Raw genomic sequence first — 21941 nt, forward strand, 5'->3', positions numbered from 1 at the left:
GTGTTAATTAATTAGATCAACTGCATATAATAATTGTGTCTATAGCTTGACAATATTTATAAGTTTTATTTCTCTTGGCAAACTGCATTTCCTGGTACTTTTAGAATTTTTTTTTTTTTTTTTGAGATAGGGTATCACTCTGTTGCCCATGCTGGAGTGCAGTGGTGCAATTATGGCTCACTGCAGCCTCCAGCTCCTGGCCTCAAGTGATTTTCCTGACGTGGTTGCCCAAAGTGCTGGGATTACAGGTGGGAGAGCCACCTCACCTGGCCAATAGTGGGTATCTTTTTTGTTCCACCTGACTGTTATTGGGAATGCTTCAAGGGTTTCACCAAAAGGCATAATAATTTGGTTTGCAATACATCTTCGAAAAAAAAAAAAGAGTTCATATACTCGTATTTATCTAAGAGTTTAAAAAAAGAATGAATAAATAGGCCTGGTGCAGCGGCTCACACCTGTAATCCCAGCACTTTGGGAGGCCAAGGTGGGAGGATAACTTGAGGTCAGAGATTCAAGATCAGTCTGAGTAACATAGGGAGACCCCATCTCTATGAAAAAATTAAAAATGTAAAAAAATTAAAAATAAAAAAACCCAATAAATTATAATGAACTTAGACAAAATACCTTCTTGGCATCTAATGAGATGATCAAAAGGTTTCCTTTCTTCAACTTTTTTCTTTTTAAGACAGCATCTTGCTCTGTTGCTCAGGATGGAGTGCACTGGTGCGATCTCAGCTCACTGCAACCTCTGCCTCCCAGGTTCAAGTGATTCTCCTGCCTCAGCCTCCTAGTAGCTGGGACTAAAGGCATGCAACACCATGCCTGGCTAATTTTTAGTAGAGATGGGGTTTCACCATGTTGGCCATGCTGGTCTTAAACTCCTGGGCTCAAGTGATCCACTCGCCTTGGCCTTCCAAAGTGCTGGGATTACAAGTGTGAGCCACTGCGTCCAGCCTTTCTTTGACTTCTTAAAATAGTATGGTATTAGTAATCTCCTAGTATTGGAGATTGGTGTCTAAGGTGAAGCCAATTCAGCCATGGTTTCTTATTCTTTAAATTTACTCCTGAATATATCTGCATACCAATATTTTCAGATTTCTTATAGATACACCTATTTGCTATTAATTATTAATAAATATTAATAAAGAAGACAGGGCCATAATTTTCTATTTGTCTATTTCTATTTATCAAGTTTCCTAACAGTTTCACACTAACAGAAACAATAATTATAAAATTTCCTTTTTCTATTCTGGTAGAAAAGTTTAAATAGAACTATCTGGTTCTCGAAATTTAAGAAATACCTTATGAAATCGTCTGGTCCTGCGATCACCTTAATGACAGGTGCAGTGATAACCAGAAATCCTTTTCCTGCCTAAGAATGTGGCTTCTGCCCTACTAAGGACTGAGATCATTGTGGCATCCTCCCCAACCCTTCCCCCCACCCAAAAGGAGCTCGGTGGGTCCCTTTCTGTGGCAGTGGGGATGGAAGGTGGGGCACGATGAGTTGGGGACTTTTATTCCACCATCTTGGTCCACTCTTTCTAGGTGGACCCCTTTCTTTGTGGATGTAGGAAACCTGAATACTGTGTTAGTGACCCTGTGAAGGCTTTAAAATTCCAAGTTCTAGTAAAAGAGAATCAGAAATATTGGTTAGTATGTCTCTTTCTTTACTCTTTTTTTTTTTTTTTTTTGAGACAGAGTTTCACTCTTGTTGCCTAGGCTGGAGTGCAATGGCATGGTCTCGGCTCACTGCAACCTCTGCCTCCCGGGTTCAAGCGATTCTCATGCCTCAGCCTCCCGAGTAGCTGGGATTACAGGCATGTGCCACCACGCCTGGTTAATTTTTTTTTTTTTTTTTTTTTTTTTTTTTAAGTAGAGAAAGGGTTTCTCCATGTTGGTCAGGCTGGTCTCGAATTCCCGACCTCAGGTGACTGCCCACCTTGGCCTCCCAAAGTACTGGGATTACCGGCAGTAGCCACCGTGCCTGGCCTCTTTTTTTATTCTTGATATTGGTTATTTGTGCTGTATTATTCGCCCCCCCTTGATAATCTTATCAGAGACTTATAAAACATAATGGGATCTAAGGTATATTTGTTTTCTATTTCATCATATTTGCTCATCTTTAATATTTTCTTTCTTTAGGTTGGTTCCTTGAGATGTACCCCTAGCTAATTAATTTGCAGTTTTTCTTTTCTAATATAAGCACTAAAAGCTAGCAACTTCTCCTAGGAAGTCTTTAATTGCATCTCACAAATTTCAATGTATGTAGTACTTTCATGAACATCCAGATCAAAATGTCTTCTAGTTTTATGATTTATAGTTGAGTATTTATTTATTTAGAAGTGTATTTCTTACCTTTCAAGCATATAGCCCTTGCCTTTAAAATTTTACAAACATCTATATCCCTAAACAATACTGTAACATTGTATTATCACACATGCTTTTAAAATCTACACAAATGTATGTAGTATATACATTTATCCTGATGTATTTTTAGTGATGGAACTGTTTTTTATTTTAAAAAATTTTTATTTTAGATTTAAGGGGTATATGTGCACTGGGGGGAACAGTTTCTAGTTACTCATTACCTGTAAACACCGTACCCAATAGGTAATTTTTACAACCCTTGTGCCCCTCCCACCCTCTCCAAATGTTTTCATTCTATTGTAAACTTACGAGATTCAATCTCGACACTTGTTGCTCTAGTGTGTTCTTCACTGCTATGTAACAGTCCATCATGAAATAACACAATTTAAACATGCCCAATATTGGCTGGGTGCAGTCACTCATGCCTGTAATCCCAGAACTTTGGGAGGCCAAGGCGGGCGGATCACAAGGTCAGGAGATCAACACCATCCTGGCTAACATGGTGAAACCCCGTCTCTACTAAAAATACAAAAAATTAGCTGGGCATAGTGGTGGGTGCCTATAGTCCCAGTTACTCGGGAGGCTGAGGCAGGAGAATGGCGTGAACCCAGGAGGCGGAGCTGCAGTGAGCCATCACGCCACTGCACTCCAGCCTGGGTGACAGAGCGAGACTCTGTCTCAAAAAAAAAAAAAAAAAAAAAAAGCCTGATTATGAGTACTTAGGAATTGTTTCCAAATTTCACCATTATGAAATAATATTATAAGGAACATCCTGCTATAATGTCTTCTCATGTACACAGGGTAAAAGTCTCTCTACTGTATTAGGAAGGAGTCGAATTGCATTTTTAACTTTGTTTTTGTCAAACCATTCTCTAAAATGGTTACAGCAACCATTGTACTAATTGCACTCTTATCAGAAATGTATCACAACTGTAATCCCAGCACTCCGGTAGGCTGAGGCAGGCAGATTGCTTGAGCCCAGAGTTCAAGAACAGCCTGGGCAACATAATGAGACCCCGTGTCTATAAAAAATACAAAAATTAGCCAGGCATAGTGGAATGCGTCTGTAGTCCCAACTACTCAGGAGGCTGAGGTGAGAGGATAACCTTAGCCCAGGGAGGTCAAGGCTGCAGTGAGCTGTGATGGCGCCACTGTACTCCAGCCTGGGTGACAGTGAGATCCTGTGTCAAAAAGAAAAAAAAAAATGTATGTGGTGGAAACACCAAAGAAAACTGGGAGCCATACCTTTAGCAAATGAAAACCATTTAGTAGGCATAAATTTACTTTTCTCAAAAACATGTATTATGTTCCTTTTTTTTTTTTTTTCTTGAGATGAAGTCTTGCTCTGTCACCCAGGCTGGAGTGCAGTGGTGCAATCTCGGTTCACTGTAACCTCCGCCTCCTGAGTTAAAGCGATTCTCCTGCCTCAGCCTCCCGAGTACCTGGGACTACAGGCATGTGCCACCACACCCAGCTAATTTTTGTGTTTTTAGTACCTCAGTCTCCCTAGGTGCTGGGATTACAGAGGTTGAGCCCATGTGCCTGGCTTGTATTTATATTTTAAAAACTATAGGGCTATGCCTTTGGAGTGGACTCTGTAGAAAAGATTGGGGCAGAGAAGATAAAATGGTTCTTTTTGCTTTATGCCCTTAAATATTCTATTATTTACCATAACCTTAGTTTTGTAATAATAACTTTTTAAAGACTAAAGTTACAAAGCAAGTCTATCAGGGCTAAAAAGTAGATTCAAGTCACAAAATTTTCTTTCTTTTTAATCATCTGTTGAAGTTGCACAGCCCTGGGTCTACTCGGGAGCTATATGATCTTTGGTTGGACAATGAACTTTAAAAAAGGATGTAAATCAGATTCCTAGCATAGTGCCTACAAGATTCTAGAATACTAAAAAATGTGAGTGCTCTTTCTAGTCAATAAAAACGCTATTTACTTTAGAAAATATTTTAAATTTTCATATACCAGATCTCTTTTGATCTTCATCACAATCCTGTATGGCAAATAAGAACTAATATTCATGGTGGGTGTGGTGGCTCACACCTGTAATCGTGGCACTTTGGGAGGCCGAGGAGGGCAGATCACAAGGTCAGGAGTTCAAGACCAGCCTAGCCAACACAGTGAAACCATGTCTCTACTAAAAATACAAATAATTAGCTGGGCACAGTGGCGGGTGCCTGTAATCCTAGCTACTTGGGAGGCTGAAACAAGAGAATCACTTGAATATGGGAGGCAGAGGTTACAGCAAGCCGAGACTGCACCACTGCATGCCAGCCTGGGCAACAGTGCAAGACTCTGTCTCAAAAAAAAAAAAAAGAAAGAACTAATAATATTCATTCATGTTTACAACTTATATAGGAAGAAAATGAGGCCAAAAGTAAAGTCTTCAATATGGCCTCTTAAATATATTAACTTTCATTATTAATAGGCTAGTATTTCAAAAGGGAGTCCAATATTCATCATTTACAAGGCTCAGAATTCATTTACCTGGTATGTCCTAAAGATTCTCGCCATATTGGTAGCATCACAACTGGTTTAACTGCACACTCCAAAATGGCTAAAGCCAATGCAAATTCTCTGGGTTTGCTACACATCTGAACTGCCTTGATCCAATTTGCCCTGTATTTCAGAAGAAATGAGAGAAATTATTTCACTAGGTTGACCTTAAATTAAAAGCACAATAGTTGTAACTTTGGCCTCCATCTGATTCCAGGTATAAAGACTATGACTCCTAAAAATCCTCCAAACAGTGGTCTCGGTTCAGTAAGTTACAAGTACACTCATGCCTCTAATGTCCTGTCTGCTGACCACACTGACTTCATTCAACTCATTGGTAATGACGTTTTCAAGTGCACAACTACAACAATCATTTTATAAACATTTAGTATATTTACAGCAATAAATTAACCTTAGTTTCCTTTACCTATGTGATGCCCAGTTGGGATGAAGAAAGGATGAAGGGATGTTGTTTTCTAATTGGGTGATAGTCAGTCTCAGAGTAGATATGGTAAGAACTTTGGACCCATGGACAGAACCGTTCCATTTGAACTCTCCTGCTGGAGTCAGACAGAACTTATGTGCAAGATGCCTTCTCTTATCATGGTCTTCTCTGTGCTGGTGCTTATTCAAAGCAAATGAATTGGTGGAGTATTGATTGTGGTAGACGCGATACTTCCCTTCTTGACCCAATTTAAAATAATTGTTGATATTTCCTTTCATGATCACTTCCTTTTTGGTGCTCAACCGTGAAATTTCTCCTTGAGAGTTAACTACCAGTACCTGACCAAAAAAATAAAAAGACTGCATTATTTATGTCAATCAAAGATGTAAATTTCATCTAATCAACTGTCTTTCAATAATTAAAATTAATCATTCAAAGTAAGTTAAGATAAATCTTATGATAGAACTTTTGAAGTCTAAAAGCTAAGTTAAAAGCTAAAGCTAATTGTTTACAATTAAACAACCAAGATATGCCTGCAGAAAGAAAACTAACACATATTAAGTACCTATTACATGTCAGATACTATTATTCACTGCCTTCATGTATTAATACTTCAAATATACCCATGAAACCATACATATAAATTACTCACCTACCATTTTTTTCAAGTTTATAACATATACTTAAGGGAAAAAGAAGGGCATCACATGTACTATCCCCCAAAAAAATATATTCCTAAAAACATCCTTTCGGGTCCTTTTATCATTCCAGCTACAGTGTAAGACCCCATGGATACTTCAAAATAGTATTTACAAACAGTTGATCCCAACTCTTAGTGGACTATGAAATAAACAGTGGCCTTATTCAGCTTTTTTAAAAAATAAAATGTAATGCAATAGGCTAGCATAGAAAATATCAGAGTGCTTCCCACATCATAAAGTAAAATAGTATTTCAGAAAGCTTTTGAATATGTGTACTGGGCTGCTATGAAAAAATGTGTATGTGACTGACGGTCAGAGTCAAAAAGAAGTATGAAAGCCACTGCTTTTAAGCAATTGCTGCAATGTTAAGAATGTCCTTTATTCTTGCATATCTACCCTGCAAATAATTCTCGAATATGGGAGACAAAGTTGGGACCATGTCCTGTCACCATGGCTAGCTGAAGCACAGAGATACCGAGTCCTAGCTCTGATCCCATTGTTCATGATCAGAGCTGGGATGCCATGCTGTCCTGTCCACAGTACTCTGCTATCAGTGGGTAAGCCTCATCTTCTAATTAGCTGCAGGTTCACCTGAAGTGATCATAGCTAGAACTGAGCAGTGAATCATCTACAGTTCTTTAATAAACCATAAAACCCAAAATAGCCTGCTCATACGTGTAAAGAAGGCTTTAATTCTTTAGAATTATATGTAGAATAAAACTGGTCATGTAGTAAGAAAGTGTATCAGCCATTTATAGCATTTTTATGCTTTGACTGAAATTTGGGTACGCAACTATGCTTATAAAGCCTAATACTTTCAATCTTGTTAACTACTACAGTTTCGGAAACAGAGAAAATATAATTCAAAAATAGGTCTACATATTTCTACAAATTTCCAGCCCCTATTTTTAAGGTGTGGTAATTAAAATTATCTCACATTCCACAGATTTTTGTTTTAAACAGAAGGAACACACCTCTTTGCCCTCCTTAAATAATTTATTTGCTTCATGTGCAGCGGCTGCCACCTGCTGGCTCTTCAGCTGACTAAGTTTGCTATCTGGATTCCGCAATCTGGTGATGATTCGAGTTGAGCCAGATGCTCCTTTTCCAGCTCCAGGAGATTCACTTAGCTCCCCGTTGGACTTCTCCGATTTGAAATCACCTACTGTCAAATGAATAGGCCACAAAGCAATTGCTGACAATAAGTAAATAATTATAACCACCTTATTTCACCAAAACTCGTATCTGGTGTATGTGTAAGATCCACAAAGTAAACAGATAAAAAAAGGCCCTTGAATGGCAAAGCAAGTATCATTATTCCTTAAGTTTTTTACTTAAAAGAAAATATGTTGTAACTTTACTGTGAGTCATCTATTATTCCACAAAAAATTCAAACATGCTGGGTTATCTGTTTAAAAACTCATCTGTTTGAAAACAGGAAGAGCTGCTACAAACTTACAAGTAACAAACATAATAATAACTCAAAAAGCAAACTAACAAAGTGTTGCCTTATATATTCAATATGGATTTCTGTATAAAAAGGTTTAAGTTTTTGAAAGATTTCCACTGAAATTCTGTTTAAATACCAAATAGTTTTGAGCTTATAAACATAAATGTCATGAATTTTCCACTAGGGAATTTAGATAATTATCTGTGTAGGCTTATCAATATAAAACAATCAACTAAATTAGTTTTTTATAACCTAATAAAGACCACTCAACATTTTCCTAGTAAATTTTTAAGGACACACTAAACTGCACAGGAGCAATTTCTGCTTTACATACTGATCAATCTCACTTTGGCTGAATTTTTTTTTTCTTTTTTTTGAGACAGGGTCTCATTCTGTTGCTCAGGCTGGAGTGCAGTGGCACAATCTCAGTTCACCTCAGCCTCAACCCCCAGGCTCAGGTGATTCTCCCATCTCAGCCTTCCAAGTAGCTAGAACCACAGGCATGCACCACCACACCTGACTAATTTTTTGTGTTTTCTGCAGAGATGGGGTTTCGCCATATTGCCCAGGCTGGAAAAATTTGTATACATTCTAAAACTACTGCATCACTGTTAAATTTCCATTGACCAGACAGTTGAATAAGCTCTGATTTTTCCTTTTTAATTTAAAGCTTTAAAAAAATGAAGACACTGTGGCACTGGCAAATGAAAAGACAGATAATTTACTATATGATATATAATAAAGATGGCATTTTAAGTAAATAGAGAAAAACTAGGATTGGGAAAACTGGCTATGCATTTTGGGGAAAATAATTAAGACAATTTTGTAAACATCTGTTAATTTTACCTGTTCCATACCCCTTCTTTCCTTTGGGGAGATACTTCCCTCACCACCGCCCTCCCACACTTTAATCATATGATTCTGCCAGGGCTGCAAATCAAGTATGTTGCCCCTTTGGAGCCAGCAGCAGGACCCAGCGTGGCCAGACAAAGCACACCACTAGCTGGCCACAGTGACTGTCCCAGGACTGGCTCTTTGGCTCAATCCTCTCAGCATCCTTTTCCAGTTTTTAAAATCCAGAGATGGAGAAGGGGTCTTTGCTTTTTGTACTAATGAGCAGGAAGGGTGTAAATCAGAAGTTGGCCACTTTTATTCCCACAACATGGAGAAAACCGTTGATAACAGCAAACAATAAGCCCATCACAGAGAAGAAATAAACAGAAAAATATGAAACGGCAAAATCAGAAGTAGCCTCGGTAACCTCATTTGGCTCCCTAGATCCAACAATGCACCTGAGGCTGTCACCAACACTGGACTTCTCAATAGTGTATGTCAATAAAATTCCCTTTTTAAGCAAGTTTGATGTATTTCTATCAAAACCAGTAAATTCTAAATAATCTGGTAGAATATTTTAAGATTTTGACTCCAAAATATCACACTACTACAGTTTTGGAAATAAAGAAAATACAATTCAAAAGTAGGTCTAGAAATTTCTACAAATTTCCAGCCCCGATTTTTAAGGTATGGTAATTAAAATTATCTCACATTCCACAGATTTTTGTTTTAAACAGAAAGAACACACCTCTTTGCCCTCCTTAAGTAATAAGTCAAAATGGAGAGAGGGTGCTGAGCATCTTGCCACCCCAGGCTGGAAAGCAAGTCACTTTGGATGTGTGGTAGCAAAGCAGTTGGTCAGACTATCAATTTTCTCTTGGGTCTCAGATCATGGAGGTTTTTTTTTTTTTTTTGAGATGGAGTTTCGCTCTTGTCACCCAGGCTGGAGTGCAGTGGTGCGATCTCGGCTCACTGCAACCTCTGCCTCCTGGGTTCAAGCGATTCTCCTGCCTCAGCCTCCCAAGTAGCTGGGATTACAGGCGCCCGCCACCATGCCCAGCTAATTTTTGTATTTTTAGTAGAGACAGGGTTTCACCATGTTGGTCAAGCTGGTCTTGAACCCCTGACCTCCGGTGATCCACCCGTCTCAGCCTCCCAAAGTGCTGGGATTACAGGCGTGAGCCACTGCGCCTGGCCTTCAGATCATGGAGTTTTATGCCAAGATGTTGAACTATGGTGGTTAGTTCTTGGGACCATCTATAAAGTCCTGTAATAGACACTTTTTAGACATCATTTGGTCTGGGTCAGATTTCCCAAAAAGAGAAAGAGAATGACACAGTGCTTTTAAAAAGCTTCCTAATTCAGAGCCAACAATCCAATACTGCTCAAAGTCAATCCTTTATCACTTGCTAAATTTAGTGCAAATAAGGGAAAGGAGGAGAAAATTACCACAGGGGTAAGACTTAAAGGAATGGAGAAAAAGAACTAAACTGGGGGTAGAGGTCTTTATTGAACACCCTCTGCCCAAAGGCCATATTCCTCCCATTACAAAGCAGTGGATCCTTGTGATGCAGCCTGGCAGCAGGCTACAGATCTACATCAGCCTCTGCAGCTCATTGTTTAATGATACCAGCAGGCAGAAGCCTACACAAACTCTTCACCTGAGGGCTAGGACTACTGGCCTACTAAACAGATAAACTGAGGAAGTGGAGGGTGTTCACCTTCATGGATCCTAAAGCAAGTTACTGGGCATTAAGTACTAGCTGGGAACCTAGGAATCTACAAGTGAGTGCTACTGTCAGAAAAAACCCCAAACCTGCCAAATAGGGTTATATGATTGTTTAATCCTATAGAAGTCCCCAGCAACCCAACCCCAGTAACAGACAGCAGGAACTAGGCAGGTAAAACAGAATGGCCTCCAGAAGAGGAATCTTCTTATATGTTTCTCACCTCTCAAACACAGCCATTCTCCCAGAAAACCAATGGCATCCAGATTTATTAAAGAACACCCTCTACTACGTTTATGAGTGTCATAGGCAGTTAAATTCATAATGTGGCTCATGGATTGTGAGATCAAGATAAGCCACCTCGAGATCTACTGGAATTTAATTTTTTTTTTTTTTTTTTTTTTTGAGACGGAGTCTCGTTCTGTCACCCAGACTGGAGCGCAGTGGCGCGATCTCGGCTCACTGCAACCTCTGCCTCCTGGGTTCAAGCAATTCTCCTGCCTCAGCCTCCCGAGTAGCTGGGATTACAGGCACACACCACCATGCCCGGCTAATATTTTTGTATTTTTAGTAGAGACAGGGTTTCACTATGTTGGCCAGACTGGTCTCGAACTCCTGACCTCATGATCCGCCCACCTTGGCCTCCCAAAGTGCTGGAATTACAGGCGTGAGCCACCGAGCCCGGCCCAGATCTACTGAAATTAATATACACACAGAGAAATACTAGATTTAGGTCTAGATACAATTACAGGATGTAACTGTGGGAAAGAGGTTTTTGAAAAAGTTTTAAGTTGTGGGTGAAATCTTTGCATTATATTAGGCAGAACCATTTTTGAATTGTATGTATGAGAACAAATGTGAGTACACACACGTGCTGAGCTACCAAAGGATGGAAGTGTAGATATTTACTATGCTATAATATTTGCAGCATCCCTCTTTCCTTAGAAAACCATTCCTACCCAACTCCAGTCATACACTTTTGCTGGAGGCATCAATCGTAGTACCTTGCCTGCCCTGGCCATAGGGTTAGAAACAATATGATCCAAGATAAGCCATTCAAATTCCTTCCTCAAGGGCTTTTGATTTGGAGCAGAAGTAGGGGCCTTGCCTTTGGGTCACAGACCTTGGAAACATATAAATACAAATTGCTGGTGCCATCTTCCCTGCCACATGGGAATAGCCTGTCTGTACTGAGAGAGAATGAGGTTAACACACATAAATATATGTAGACCTAAAAGGTGAGAGAGAGAGGAAAACAAAGAGTTTGATACCTGAGGGTCCAGTTATACCTGATGATGGCTTGGACTTCCCAACTACATGAGCTAATTAAATTCCCTCTTCACTTAAGCTAGTTTAAGTTGGTTTGGTCACTTGCAATTGAAAAAGTCCTAATTAAAACAGATTTCCAACTCATATCAAATGAAAATTATTACTTTAGATAGGTTGAAAACAAAGTTACAGAAGTATTATAAAGAATTACTGTAAAACATATATATATTCTTGGGATGGGGATAACCCTCCTCAATAAAACACAAAATCCACAGAAACTCTAAAGAAAAAGATTGATAAATTTAAGTATATAAAAATGTAAAAATTTCTGTATGACAACAAAGAGCTAAAAGTAGGCAATTACTATGCAAATATACGTAAAATTGAAGATTAATAGCCATAATACATAAAGCATTCCTAAAATTCATTAAAGAAAAATAACAAAACTCATTAGGAAAAAGTGAGAAAAAGATATGAATAAGCAATTCACAGGAAGTTCAACAAATACATGTAAGAAACTTAACCACATGAGTAAGAATATGTAAATTTGTATACGAAATACTTTTCACCATTGGCAAAAATGTTAAGAGGAATGATGTTGTTGAATTTAAGTGAGAGAATAAGGAAACAGAAATGTATGAAAGTTACTGGTATAAATCTCTTTTGATATACAATTAAACAGTAGCCATCACTGTTTTTTAAATGTAGCTACCATTTGACCAGCAAGTCCACTTACTGTTTCTATACTGCCAGAAATACCTGCACAAGTACACAAAGATATACGTTAAGGATGTTCAAAAGCACCACTATTTGTAATAATGAAAAAACTGTTAACAACATAAATGTCCATTAATAGAGAAATAGTAGATGAATTATGGTTCATCCATACTCTGGAGTACCATGCAGCAGTTTTAAAAAAAAACGAATTCAGTTCATAACACAAAAAAAGTCTCTCCATGTATCACTGAGTAAAAAAAGCAGGATGCAGAACAATACATGCAGAATGATCCTGTTTATATTTCAAAAACCCCCAAAACTAAAAAATCGCCCAAAGCTCTCCAAAACCTTTGTAAACATACATACATAAATGTAACTGCAGAAAGATCTAAAATGTTACACACCAAACTGTTGATGGATGGTGGTTACCTTTGGGGAGGGGAGTATGAAAAGGATCTTTCTTCCCCGCTCTGTGTGCTTTTGTAGATTTTTAAAACAAAAACATTGAGTGCAAGTGCTATGTTTAAAAAAAAAAAGAAAAATAAAGGAAAAGAACATCTAAATTCCACCCCCCACCAAACTTTCATTTAAAAAATTAAAAACTAAAAAACAAAAACAAAAAACAAAAACAAAAGCAAAAAACCACACACACACACAAAAAAAAAAAGAAAAAAAAGAAAAAACCTCCCTTTAATGGAATGGATGAAGTATATTCTTACCTATCTCTTCCTGAATAGAGACAGGTGTATGAGATTCTCTTTCTCCATTTTCAGGATCATCAGCTGCCTTAGCAGATTCACTCTGGGAAGAATTTAGTTCACTGCTGCTGTTACTGTTTTCCAGATTAGGCTGGATGGAGGTAGTGGTAGCACTAGTGTTACTGCTCTCACATGTCTTGTTAGGTTCTTCTAGAAAAATAGAATATCTGATTTTTAAATTGGAAATCACATGAAAAATGACGAATTGTCAGAAAAGACAATTGTTTTAGGATTTCATTACAAAGCTGTATTTTTAAAAGAAAATCTGTTCATGTATCAGTAATGCAATGTATAAAAGAAAGTGGTAGGCAACACCTTATTTCTTTAAGTCTTCCAGGCTATTAACTCACTGACTTTTTTTGCGGGGGTGAGGACCCAACTCCAACTCACTGACTCGTATCACCTTAGTCTCCAGTACAAGGCAGACAATTTTTCGGATACCCCAGAGCTGGAGAATAACCAAGTGATATGACTATCTCTCAAAACTTACAGTGCGCCAGATATTGCAGAGGTAGTTTACTGAGATAATATTCAAAATCTGAAGCTTATAGTCTTACTTTTCAAAAGTACTCAAATAGTATTAGAAACAGAATTAAGCAGGATTATTTAACTCTATGGTCTTCTGCCTGAATACTATGCCCAAATTAACTGAAAGGTAATGCCTAAATGCGATTGTTAACTTCTTCTTCTTTTTAAGATGGAGTCTCACTCTGTTGCACAGGCTGGAGTGCAGTGGCACAATCTCAGCTGACTGTAGCCTCCACCTCCCAGGTTCAAGAGATTCTCCCGCCTCAGCCTCCTGAGTAGCTGGGACTACAGGTGCACGCCACCATGCCTGGATAATTCTTTTATATTTTTGGTAGAGATAGGGTTTCACCATGTTGGCCAGGCTGGGCTCGAACTCCTGACCTCAGGTGATCCACCCACCTTGGCCTCCCAAAGTGGCTGGGATTACAGGCGTGAGCCACTGTGCCCAGCTGTAATTGTTAACTTCTGAGGACAATTTAATAGTATCACTAAGAGTATAGTTCTTAAAAGCATATAAAAATTACCACTACCATGAACAGAAAGCCTGTCTTTCCATGGTAGTTCAGAAATTAAAAGTCTCCCTCTGCCTTTGTTTTTGCCACTGACAAGATACTCTTCAAATCATCTAAAAATTGGTTGATAGTCTATTGCAGTAACTATCTTTAATGTATAATGTTGGGTTTCAGGAAAAAAACCTGACAACCTGATAAAATATGGGAAAATATGTGAACAGTCATAAAAGAAAAGAAAATGGCCTTTAGGCATATGGAAATACGCCCAATTCAAACTATGAGAAATGTAAAATAAAACTATATGAAGAAACTACTCTCAGTTATCAACTGGCAAAAATCCAAGTCTCACAATACACGAAGGGAAAATTACACATGCATTTACTTAACATAGCAATCCTGTGTCTAGAAATCTAGCCCAAAATACACTAAAAAAAAAAAAAATACTAAATTACTTATCTATAGAGCTAGCTATTCATTGGAGTATTTAAAATGGCAAAAGACCCAGAAACAAAGAAAATGCCTATGAAGGCTGGGAGCAGTGGCTCACACCTGTAATCCCAGCAATTTGGGAGGTTGAGGCAGGCAGATCACTTGAGGTCAGGGGTTCGAGACCAGACTGGGCAACACGGTGAAACCCCATCACTACAAAAAATACAAAAATTAGCCAGGCATAGTAGTGCATGCCTCTAGTCCTACGTACTTGAGGGGCTGAGGCAGGAAGATCATTTGAACCCAAGAGCCAGAGGCTGCAGTGAGCCGTGATTGCGCCATTGCACTCTAGCCTGGGTAACAAAGTGAGAACTTGTCAGGAAAAAAAAAAAAAGGGAGGGGCCAGGTGTAGTGGCTCATGCCTGTAATCCCAACACTTTGGAAGGCTGAGGTGGGCGGATCACCTGAGGTCACCTGAGGTCAGGCATTCGAGAGCAGCCTGGCCAACATGGTGAAACACTGTCTCTACTAAAAATGCAAAAATTAGCCAGGTGTGGTGGTGCACGCCTGTAATCCCAGCTACTTGGGAGGCTGAGGTTGCAGTGAGCTGAGATTGTGCCACTGCACTACAGCCTGAGTGACAGCACGAGTTTGTTTCAAAAAAAAAAAAGAAAGAAAGAAAATGCCCATCAATAGGGCTTTGGTTGAATAAAAGCTGGTATACACAATGAAATACCATGCATTGTAGCAAGAACTGAGGATAATCACTATGTTCACACATAAAATGATCTCCAAGATTAAATGTTAAAAGCAAGGTGTAGAACAATACTTATAATATGCTTACTTTTGTGTGAGAAGAGGAGGAAATACAAATTTATAAACAGATTTTACTTTTATTTATAAAAAACAAAACGAGCCAGGCGCGGTGGTTCACGCCTGTAATCGCAGTACTTTGGGAGGCCAAGGCAGGTGGAACATGAGCTCACGAGTTCGAGACCAGCCTGGCCAACATGGTGAAACCCCGTCTCTACTAAAAATACAAAAATTAGCTGGGCGCGGCGGCAGGTGCCTGTAATCCCAGCTACCTGGGAGGCTGAGGCAGAAGAACTGCTTGAACCCAGGGGGGCGGAGGTTGCTGTGAGCCAAGACCGTGCCACTGCACTCCAGCCTGGGCAACAGAGTGATACTCTGTCTCAAAAAACACACACAAACAAAACAAAACAAAACAAACAAGCAACATTCAAGAATAACCAAAAACCAATAAAAATGGCTACTTAGAAAAGAAAGACATGGTTACCTAGAGAGAGAAGGAATGAAAGTCAAAATTCTCTGAATATCTCCAGTTACATAGTTTTGAATTTATAATAATGTAAATGCTCTACATTTTCAAAAAATTAAAAGTTATTATAGAAATACAATCCCTAAAAATTAAACTGAAACAAACGAACTGTGTATCAAGTTGTGCATAACTACACAAAGGATTATTATTATTATTTTAGATGGAGTCTCGCTCTGTCGCCCAGGCTGAAGTGCAGTGGCGTGATCTCAGCTCACTGCAACCTCTGCCTCCTGGGTTCAAGCGATTCTCCTGCCTCAGCCTCCTGAGCAGCTGAGACTACAGGCGCCCATCATCACGCCCGGCTAATTTTGTTTGTATTTTTAGTAGAGACAGGGTTTCACTATATTGGCCAGGCTGGTCTCAAACTCCTGATCTGTGATCCGCCCACCTCGGCCTCCCAAAGCGCTGGGATTATAGGCGTGAGCCACCAAGCCCAGCCCTTTTTTCTTTTCTTTTCTTTTCTTTTTTTTTTTAAGACAACGTCTGGCTCTATCACCCAGGCTGGAGTGCAGTGGCGTGGCGTGATCTCAGTTCGCTGAAACTTCTACCTCCTAGGCTCAAGCCATCTTCCCACCTCAGCCTCCTGAGTGGCTAGGACTACAGGCAAGCACCACCACGCCCAGCTAATTTTTATAGAAAAGGAATTTTGCCATGTTGGGCAGGCTGGTCTTGAACTTGTGAGCTCAAGCAATCTGCCCATCCTGGCCTCCCAAAGTGCTGGGATTACAGGCGTCAGCCACCACGCCCAGCCCACGGGATTATTTTAAGTGACTTTGGAATATGATATTTTGTCTGTACATCCTTACTAGAAATGTAGTATAATGAGAAATAAAGAGCAGCAAAAAGTCGTAAATGCCATTCAGTAGTCTTAGTGTGAACAATAATACTGGTATTATGAAAATACTACTATTTAAAATAAATCACTTCCTCTTATTATTAATGCACATTAGGATAGGAATACCCTGTATTGGGATAAAGCAAACATATAGCTGAATTACTGTTGCTGGAACTGAGGCTTTCAGTGTAAGGGAACAGATATACAAATGTAAACAAAGAAACTAAGTATGCTATCTGCAATCTGAATCTGAAATGTCAATGTAAACTGATGATCTTTTTCTTTTCAAAAATATGTCTTTCATAACACTACTCACCAAAAAAGCATAGGGACAGTGAGAGCTCAACAGCAAAAAGTATCCCTGAGTCTAGATTGTGGTCTCTAAATATCATTTCCCATTAAAAGGAACCAGGACTTCTTGGAGGAAAAAAAAATGATTCCAAGTCGGGATAGGTACTGTGTAACATAAGCCTCAAACATTTTATTCTGCTAAAAAGCAAGAAGTCCGGCCAGCACGGTAGCTCATGCCTGTAATTCTAGCACTTTGGGAGGGTGAAGTGGGCGGATCACCTGAGGTCAGGAGTTCGAGACCAGCCTGGCCAACATGGCGAAATCCCGTCTCTACTAAAAATACAAAAATTAGCTGGGTGTGGTTGTGGGCGCCTGTAATCCCAGCTACTCAGGAGGCAGAGGTTGCAGTGAGCTGAGATTGTGCCACTGCACTCCAGCCTGGGTGACAGAGCAAGACCCTGTCTCAAAAAAAAAAAAAAACCCCAAAATCCCCAAAACTCCATATTACAGTCTCCAAATAAATAACTGATTCTGGGCCAGGTGGGTGGCTCACGCCTGCAATCTCAGCACTTTGGGAGGCCGAGGCGGGCAGATCACAAGGTCAGAAGTTCAAGACCAGCCTGGCCAACATGTGAAACCCCATCTCTACTATAAATACAAAAATTAGCCAGATGTGGTGGCGTGCGTCTATAGTCCTGGCTACTCGGGAGGCTAAGGCAGTAGAATCGCTTGAACCTGGGAGGCGGAGGCTGCAGTAAGCCATAAGATCGCACCACTACACTCCAGCCTGGGTGACAGAGCGAGACTCCGTCTCTCAAAAAAAAAAAAAAAAAAAACCTTGATTATGGAAAGATTATTGAGTGAGAGGTTAACAGAGAATCTTGCAATCTCACCACCTAAACTCGTTTATCAATCTAGGCATCTCTGAAGGTACAAAAACCATATACCATGAGCCTTTTGATGGCATACAATATCAATTAACCAGCACATTCTTTATAAAGCATTCTTGCCAAAGACAGTTGAAACTGAATAGGTATTAAGAGATTAACTTTTTAACTTTTAAAAGTGATATGTAGCAATCTTTCCCCAAATATTGCCCAACTTTTTCAGTTTAATCTTTAATCTGAGCCACACAAAATGTTTCTGATCACTGATCATACTCAATATAATGAGTATCATGAAATCAGCCCAATTTTCTTATGTTCTCACTCCCATCATTTTTTATACTACAATTTTGTCATTTTCTCCTTCACATAATAACTTCTACCAAATTATATGAAAATGACAGTATTCTGACATGATTTTATTTCCAAGTAAAGCCTGAAATATATATATGTAATATATATACGTGTGTGTGTGTGTGTATGTGTGTATATATATATATATATATATATATGTAATATACATACACCCTCTTCAATTGTTCATGGAACATTTATCAACATTAATTAAATGTTGGGCCACAAAACAAGCGTCAATAAAATTTAAAGGACATAAATCATGCATAGAATGTTCTCAGAGGGTTAAACTAGAAATCAACTAGGAAAAAAAAAAAAAGATAATTAGCCTATAGTCTCAGCTACTTAGGAAGCTGAGGTGGGATAATCACTTGAGCTCAGGAGTTCCAGGCTACACAGAGTTATGGCCACTTTACGGCAATCCAGCCTGGATAACAGAGCGAGACCCTGTCTTACACACACAAAAAAAACCAAAAACCAAAAACCAAAAACAAAAACCTACAAATGTTTGAATATTAAGCAATATACTTCATCACACACCACATTAAAACAGAAATTAGACAATATTTTAAACTAAATGATAAAGGGAACATGACCTATTACAGTTTGTGGTTGTGTTCTGGTCATGCGTTTAAAAATAAAATAAGTTTGTGGGATGTAGCTATAGCAGGACAGAGAGGAAAGCTGATAGCCTTGATAGTAGACATCATAAAAAAACAAAACTAAACTACAAACCATCAAAGCAACCATCTTCAGAAGCTAGGAAAGAAAATCCACAAAAGTACAAAGAAAATAAAAGGAAGGACAAAATACTAAGACCAGAAATTAATTTGGAGAAAAACATACAATAAAAAAGGTCAACAAAGACAAAGTTGTTTTTTTTTAAAAAAAGACTAATGGAATTGCTAACAGCCTCACAACACGATTAACGGGGGCAGTAACGAATTTCCAGATTGGAAAAATAGAGCGAGTATAGACCCTATATATATAAAAAAGATACGACGTTATTATGCTAATAAATTGTAAAAATTTGCCAAAATGAGCAGATTCCTTAAAAAAAGGCGATTAAAGAAAATGAACCTAAGAAAACAACAGAAAATATGAATAGCCCACTGCTGTAGTTTGGATAGTTTAGATGTTTGTACTGCCAAAAATCTCATGTTGAAATTTGATCCCAATGTTGGAGGTGGGGCCTAATGGGAGGTGTTTGGATTCTGGGGACGGATCCCTCAAGAGCAGATTAATGCTCTTGGGTTGGGTGTTAGGGGTGAGTGAGTTCTCACTCTATTAGTTCCCACTAGAGCTGACTGTTAGAAAAAGAGCCTGTCATCTGCCACCCCCCCCTCCCCTATTTGCTCTCTCACAATGAGGTATCAATATACACTGGCTCCCCTTTCCCCTTCCGTCATTAGTGGAAGCATCATAAAGCCCTCGCCAGATGCAGATGTCAGTACCATCCTTCTTGTACAGTCTGCAAAACCACATAGCCAAACAAATCTCTTTTTTTAAATAAATTACCAGCCTTAGATACTCCTTTACAGCAACACAAATGGACTAAGATATCCATTATCTACTAAAGAAGTGAATGAAATCTATAATAACCTTCTCACAATGAAAACTCCAGAACCAAATCACTCCAGCAAACATTTAAGAAATAACACCAGCCCTAGCCGGGCGCGGTGGCTCACGCCTCTAATCCCAGCACTTTGGGAGGCTGAGGCGGGTGGATCACGAGGTCAGGAGTTCAAGACCAGCCTGGCCAACATGGTGAAACCCCGTCTCTACTAAAAATACAAAAATTAGCCAGGCGTGGTGGTGGGCACCTGTAATCCCAGCTATTTGGGAGGCTGAGGCAGGAGAATCGCTTGAAACAGGAAGGCAGAGGTTGTGGTGAGCCGAGATCGCACCACTGTACTCCAGCCTGGGCGAAAGACTGAAACTCCATCTCAAAAAGAAAAAAAAAAAAAGAAATAATTAACAACAGCCCCATAAAAACTCTTCTAGTACCAACTCATGATATGAGGCCAAAATATTCTTGATACTAAAGACTGACATTATCAGAGAAGAAAAATGCAAGCCAATTTTACTCATGAAAGTAAATGCAAAAATCCTAAACAAAATATTAATAAACTGGATGCTATAATATATAACAAGGAAAATACATCACAACAAGTTATATTTACCCCAGGAACATGAGATTAGGTTAACATTCAAAATTCAGTGTAGATACTTCTACTTCTAATCAAGATAAAGTGGAAGAACCAGATTTACCCTCCCATGAAACAACTACAAAGCAAAAAACAGAACATTTATAGAAAATGAACAAAGGAGCAGACAGGTACCTCCCAAAAGAGGATATCTAAACGACTGACACACACACACACACACACGAACACATAAAGATGCTCAACATCCTTAGTCATGAGGGAGCTAGCAAGTGCAAAGAACAGTAAAATATCCCTACATGCCACTAGCATGTCCCCTCAGTCCTCCAAAAAGACAGAGTGATGCTGATGATACCCAGTGTTAGCAAGGATGCAGAGGAGCTAGAACTCTCATACACTGTTGAACTGAATACTTCTACAACCCCTGTGGAAAACTGTTTAGCAATATCTACCAAAGATGAGCATAAACCAGCTCCATGACCTAGAAAATCCACAACTAGGCTTATACCTCCAGAAATGCATATATATATGTGCACAAGAAACATGTAAAATATTCATAATAGTATTATTCATAATGGTCCCAAACCAAAAATCATTAAAATAACCACCAAAATGTAACAAGAATCATGACATATCTATATAATGGAATATCATACTGCAATAAAAAAGAATAAGCTGCTACTACTAGCAACATCTGGATGGCTCTCACTGATGTTTTGTTGAGGTGGGAAAAAAGCTATCAGGCATCAAAGAGTATATACTGTATGGTTCCAGTCATTTTTTTTAAAAAGGCAAACCAATCAGTGGTGATAGAAGTCAGAATAGTTAGTACCTTTGTTGGGCTAGGTGTAGTGGTAGCTAAAAGGGGGCACGATATGGTAACACAGATGTGTTAACTTCGTAAACATCCATCAAGTTATTCACTTAATATTTATAAACTTTACTGCAGGTTATATTTCAATTTTTTAAAGTTGCTGGGTGCAGTAGCTCATGCCTGTAATCCCAGCACTTTTGAGAGGCTGAGGCGGGAGGATGGCTTGAGCCCAGGAGTTCGAGACTGGCCTGGGCAACACAGTGGGACCTTGTCTCTACTTACTTGTTTACTAAATAAATAAATAAATAAATAAATAAGCTGGGCATGGTGGTGCACACCTGCAGTCTCAGCTACTTGGAAGACTGAGGTGGGAGATCACTTGACCCTGGGAGGTCAAGCCTGCAGTGAGCCATGATCACGTCACCGTACTCCAGCCTGGGTGAAAGAGTGAGACTCTCTCTCAAAAAAAAACTTTACCAAAAATATCTTAACATCCAAAATGCTTTCCAATCTGACAGTTATCTTTTGTCGATAAGTTTTAATCATTAAATTAGGTGCCTAAATACATTCTGAAAGTTTAGAAAGAAAACCAAGTAAGATGTCTTCTATCACGGCTATTGTTCTTAATCTGCCTTTAACAATTCTCCCACCCCAATTCTTCTAACAAGGCATCTCATCCACTGACCACAGGTAGTAAACAGTGGTAACAGAGTTTGGTCCAGGGACATCACAAAGTGTCTAGCACATAGCCAGGCACACTGTAGGGCACTCAATAAATAGCTGTTGAATAAATAACTGCATAGAGAGCCACAGAAACAGAAGGAAGCAGGTGAAGGTCAGAACTGTATTAAGTCCGTCTACTGCCCACTAGAATGTAAGTCACCAAGGGCCCAGACCTTATCTATTTTGGTCACTGATACATCTCCGTTAGTATATTCTGAAGTCAGGGACCTATTAAAATGTTTATCTACTTTACAAAAGTACCAAACTCCTCTTTAAAATCTGGTATGATATATT

General features: G+C 39.1%; 1 protein-coding gene across 26 annotated transcripts in view; it reads right to left on the bottom strand.

The window, feature by feature from the left end:
- The window catches only part of BPTF (bromodomain PHD finger transcription factor), a 154197-nt gene that overhangs the window by 84015 nt on the left and 48241 nt on the right, over nt 1–21941 (bottom strand). For 19 of the 26 annotated variants that reach the window (XM_031010902.3, XM_031010904.3, XM_063706160.1 and 16 more), the window contains 4 exons: nt 12735–12923; nt 6993–7183; nt 5300–5655; nt 4864–4995 (listed from right to left, as the gene is read on the bottom strand). In XM_031010902.3, coding sequence (XP_030866762.2) covers nt 4864–4995; nt 5300–5655; nt 6993–7183; nt 12735–12923 — 868 coding nt within the window. The remainder of the gene's footprint in view (nt 1–4863; nt 4996–5299; nt 5656–6992; nt 7184–12734; nt 12924–21941) is intronic. The other 7 variants (XM_031010905.3, XM_031010901.3, XM_031010909.3 and 4 more) reach the window with 4 other exon arrangements.

The sequence above is a fragment of the Gorilla gorilla genome, chromosome 4, assembly GCF_029281585.2.
Source record: "Gorilla gorilla gorilla isolate KB3781 chromosome 4, NHGRI_mGorGor1-v2.1_pri, whole genome shotgun sequence".
In the NCBI taxonomy this organism is placed as follows: domain Eukaryota; kingdom Metazoa; phylum Chordata; class Mammalia; order Primates; family Hominidae; genus Gorilla; species Gorilla gorilla.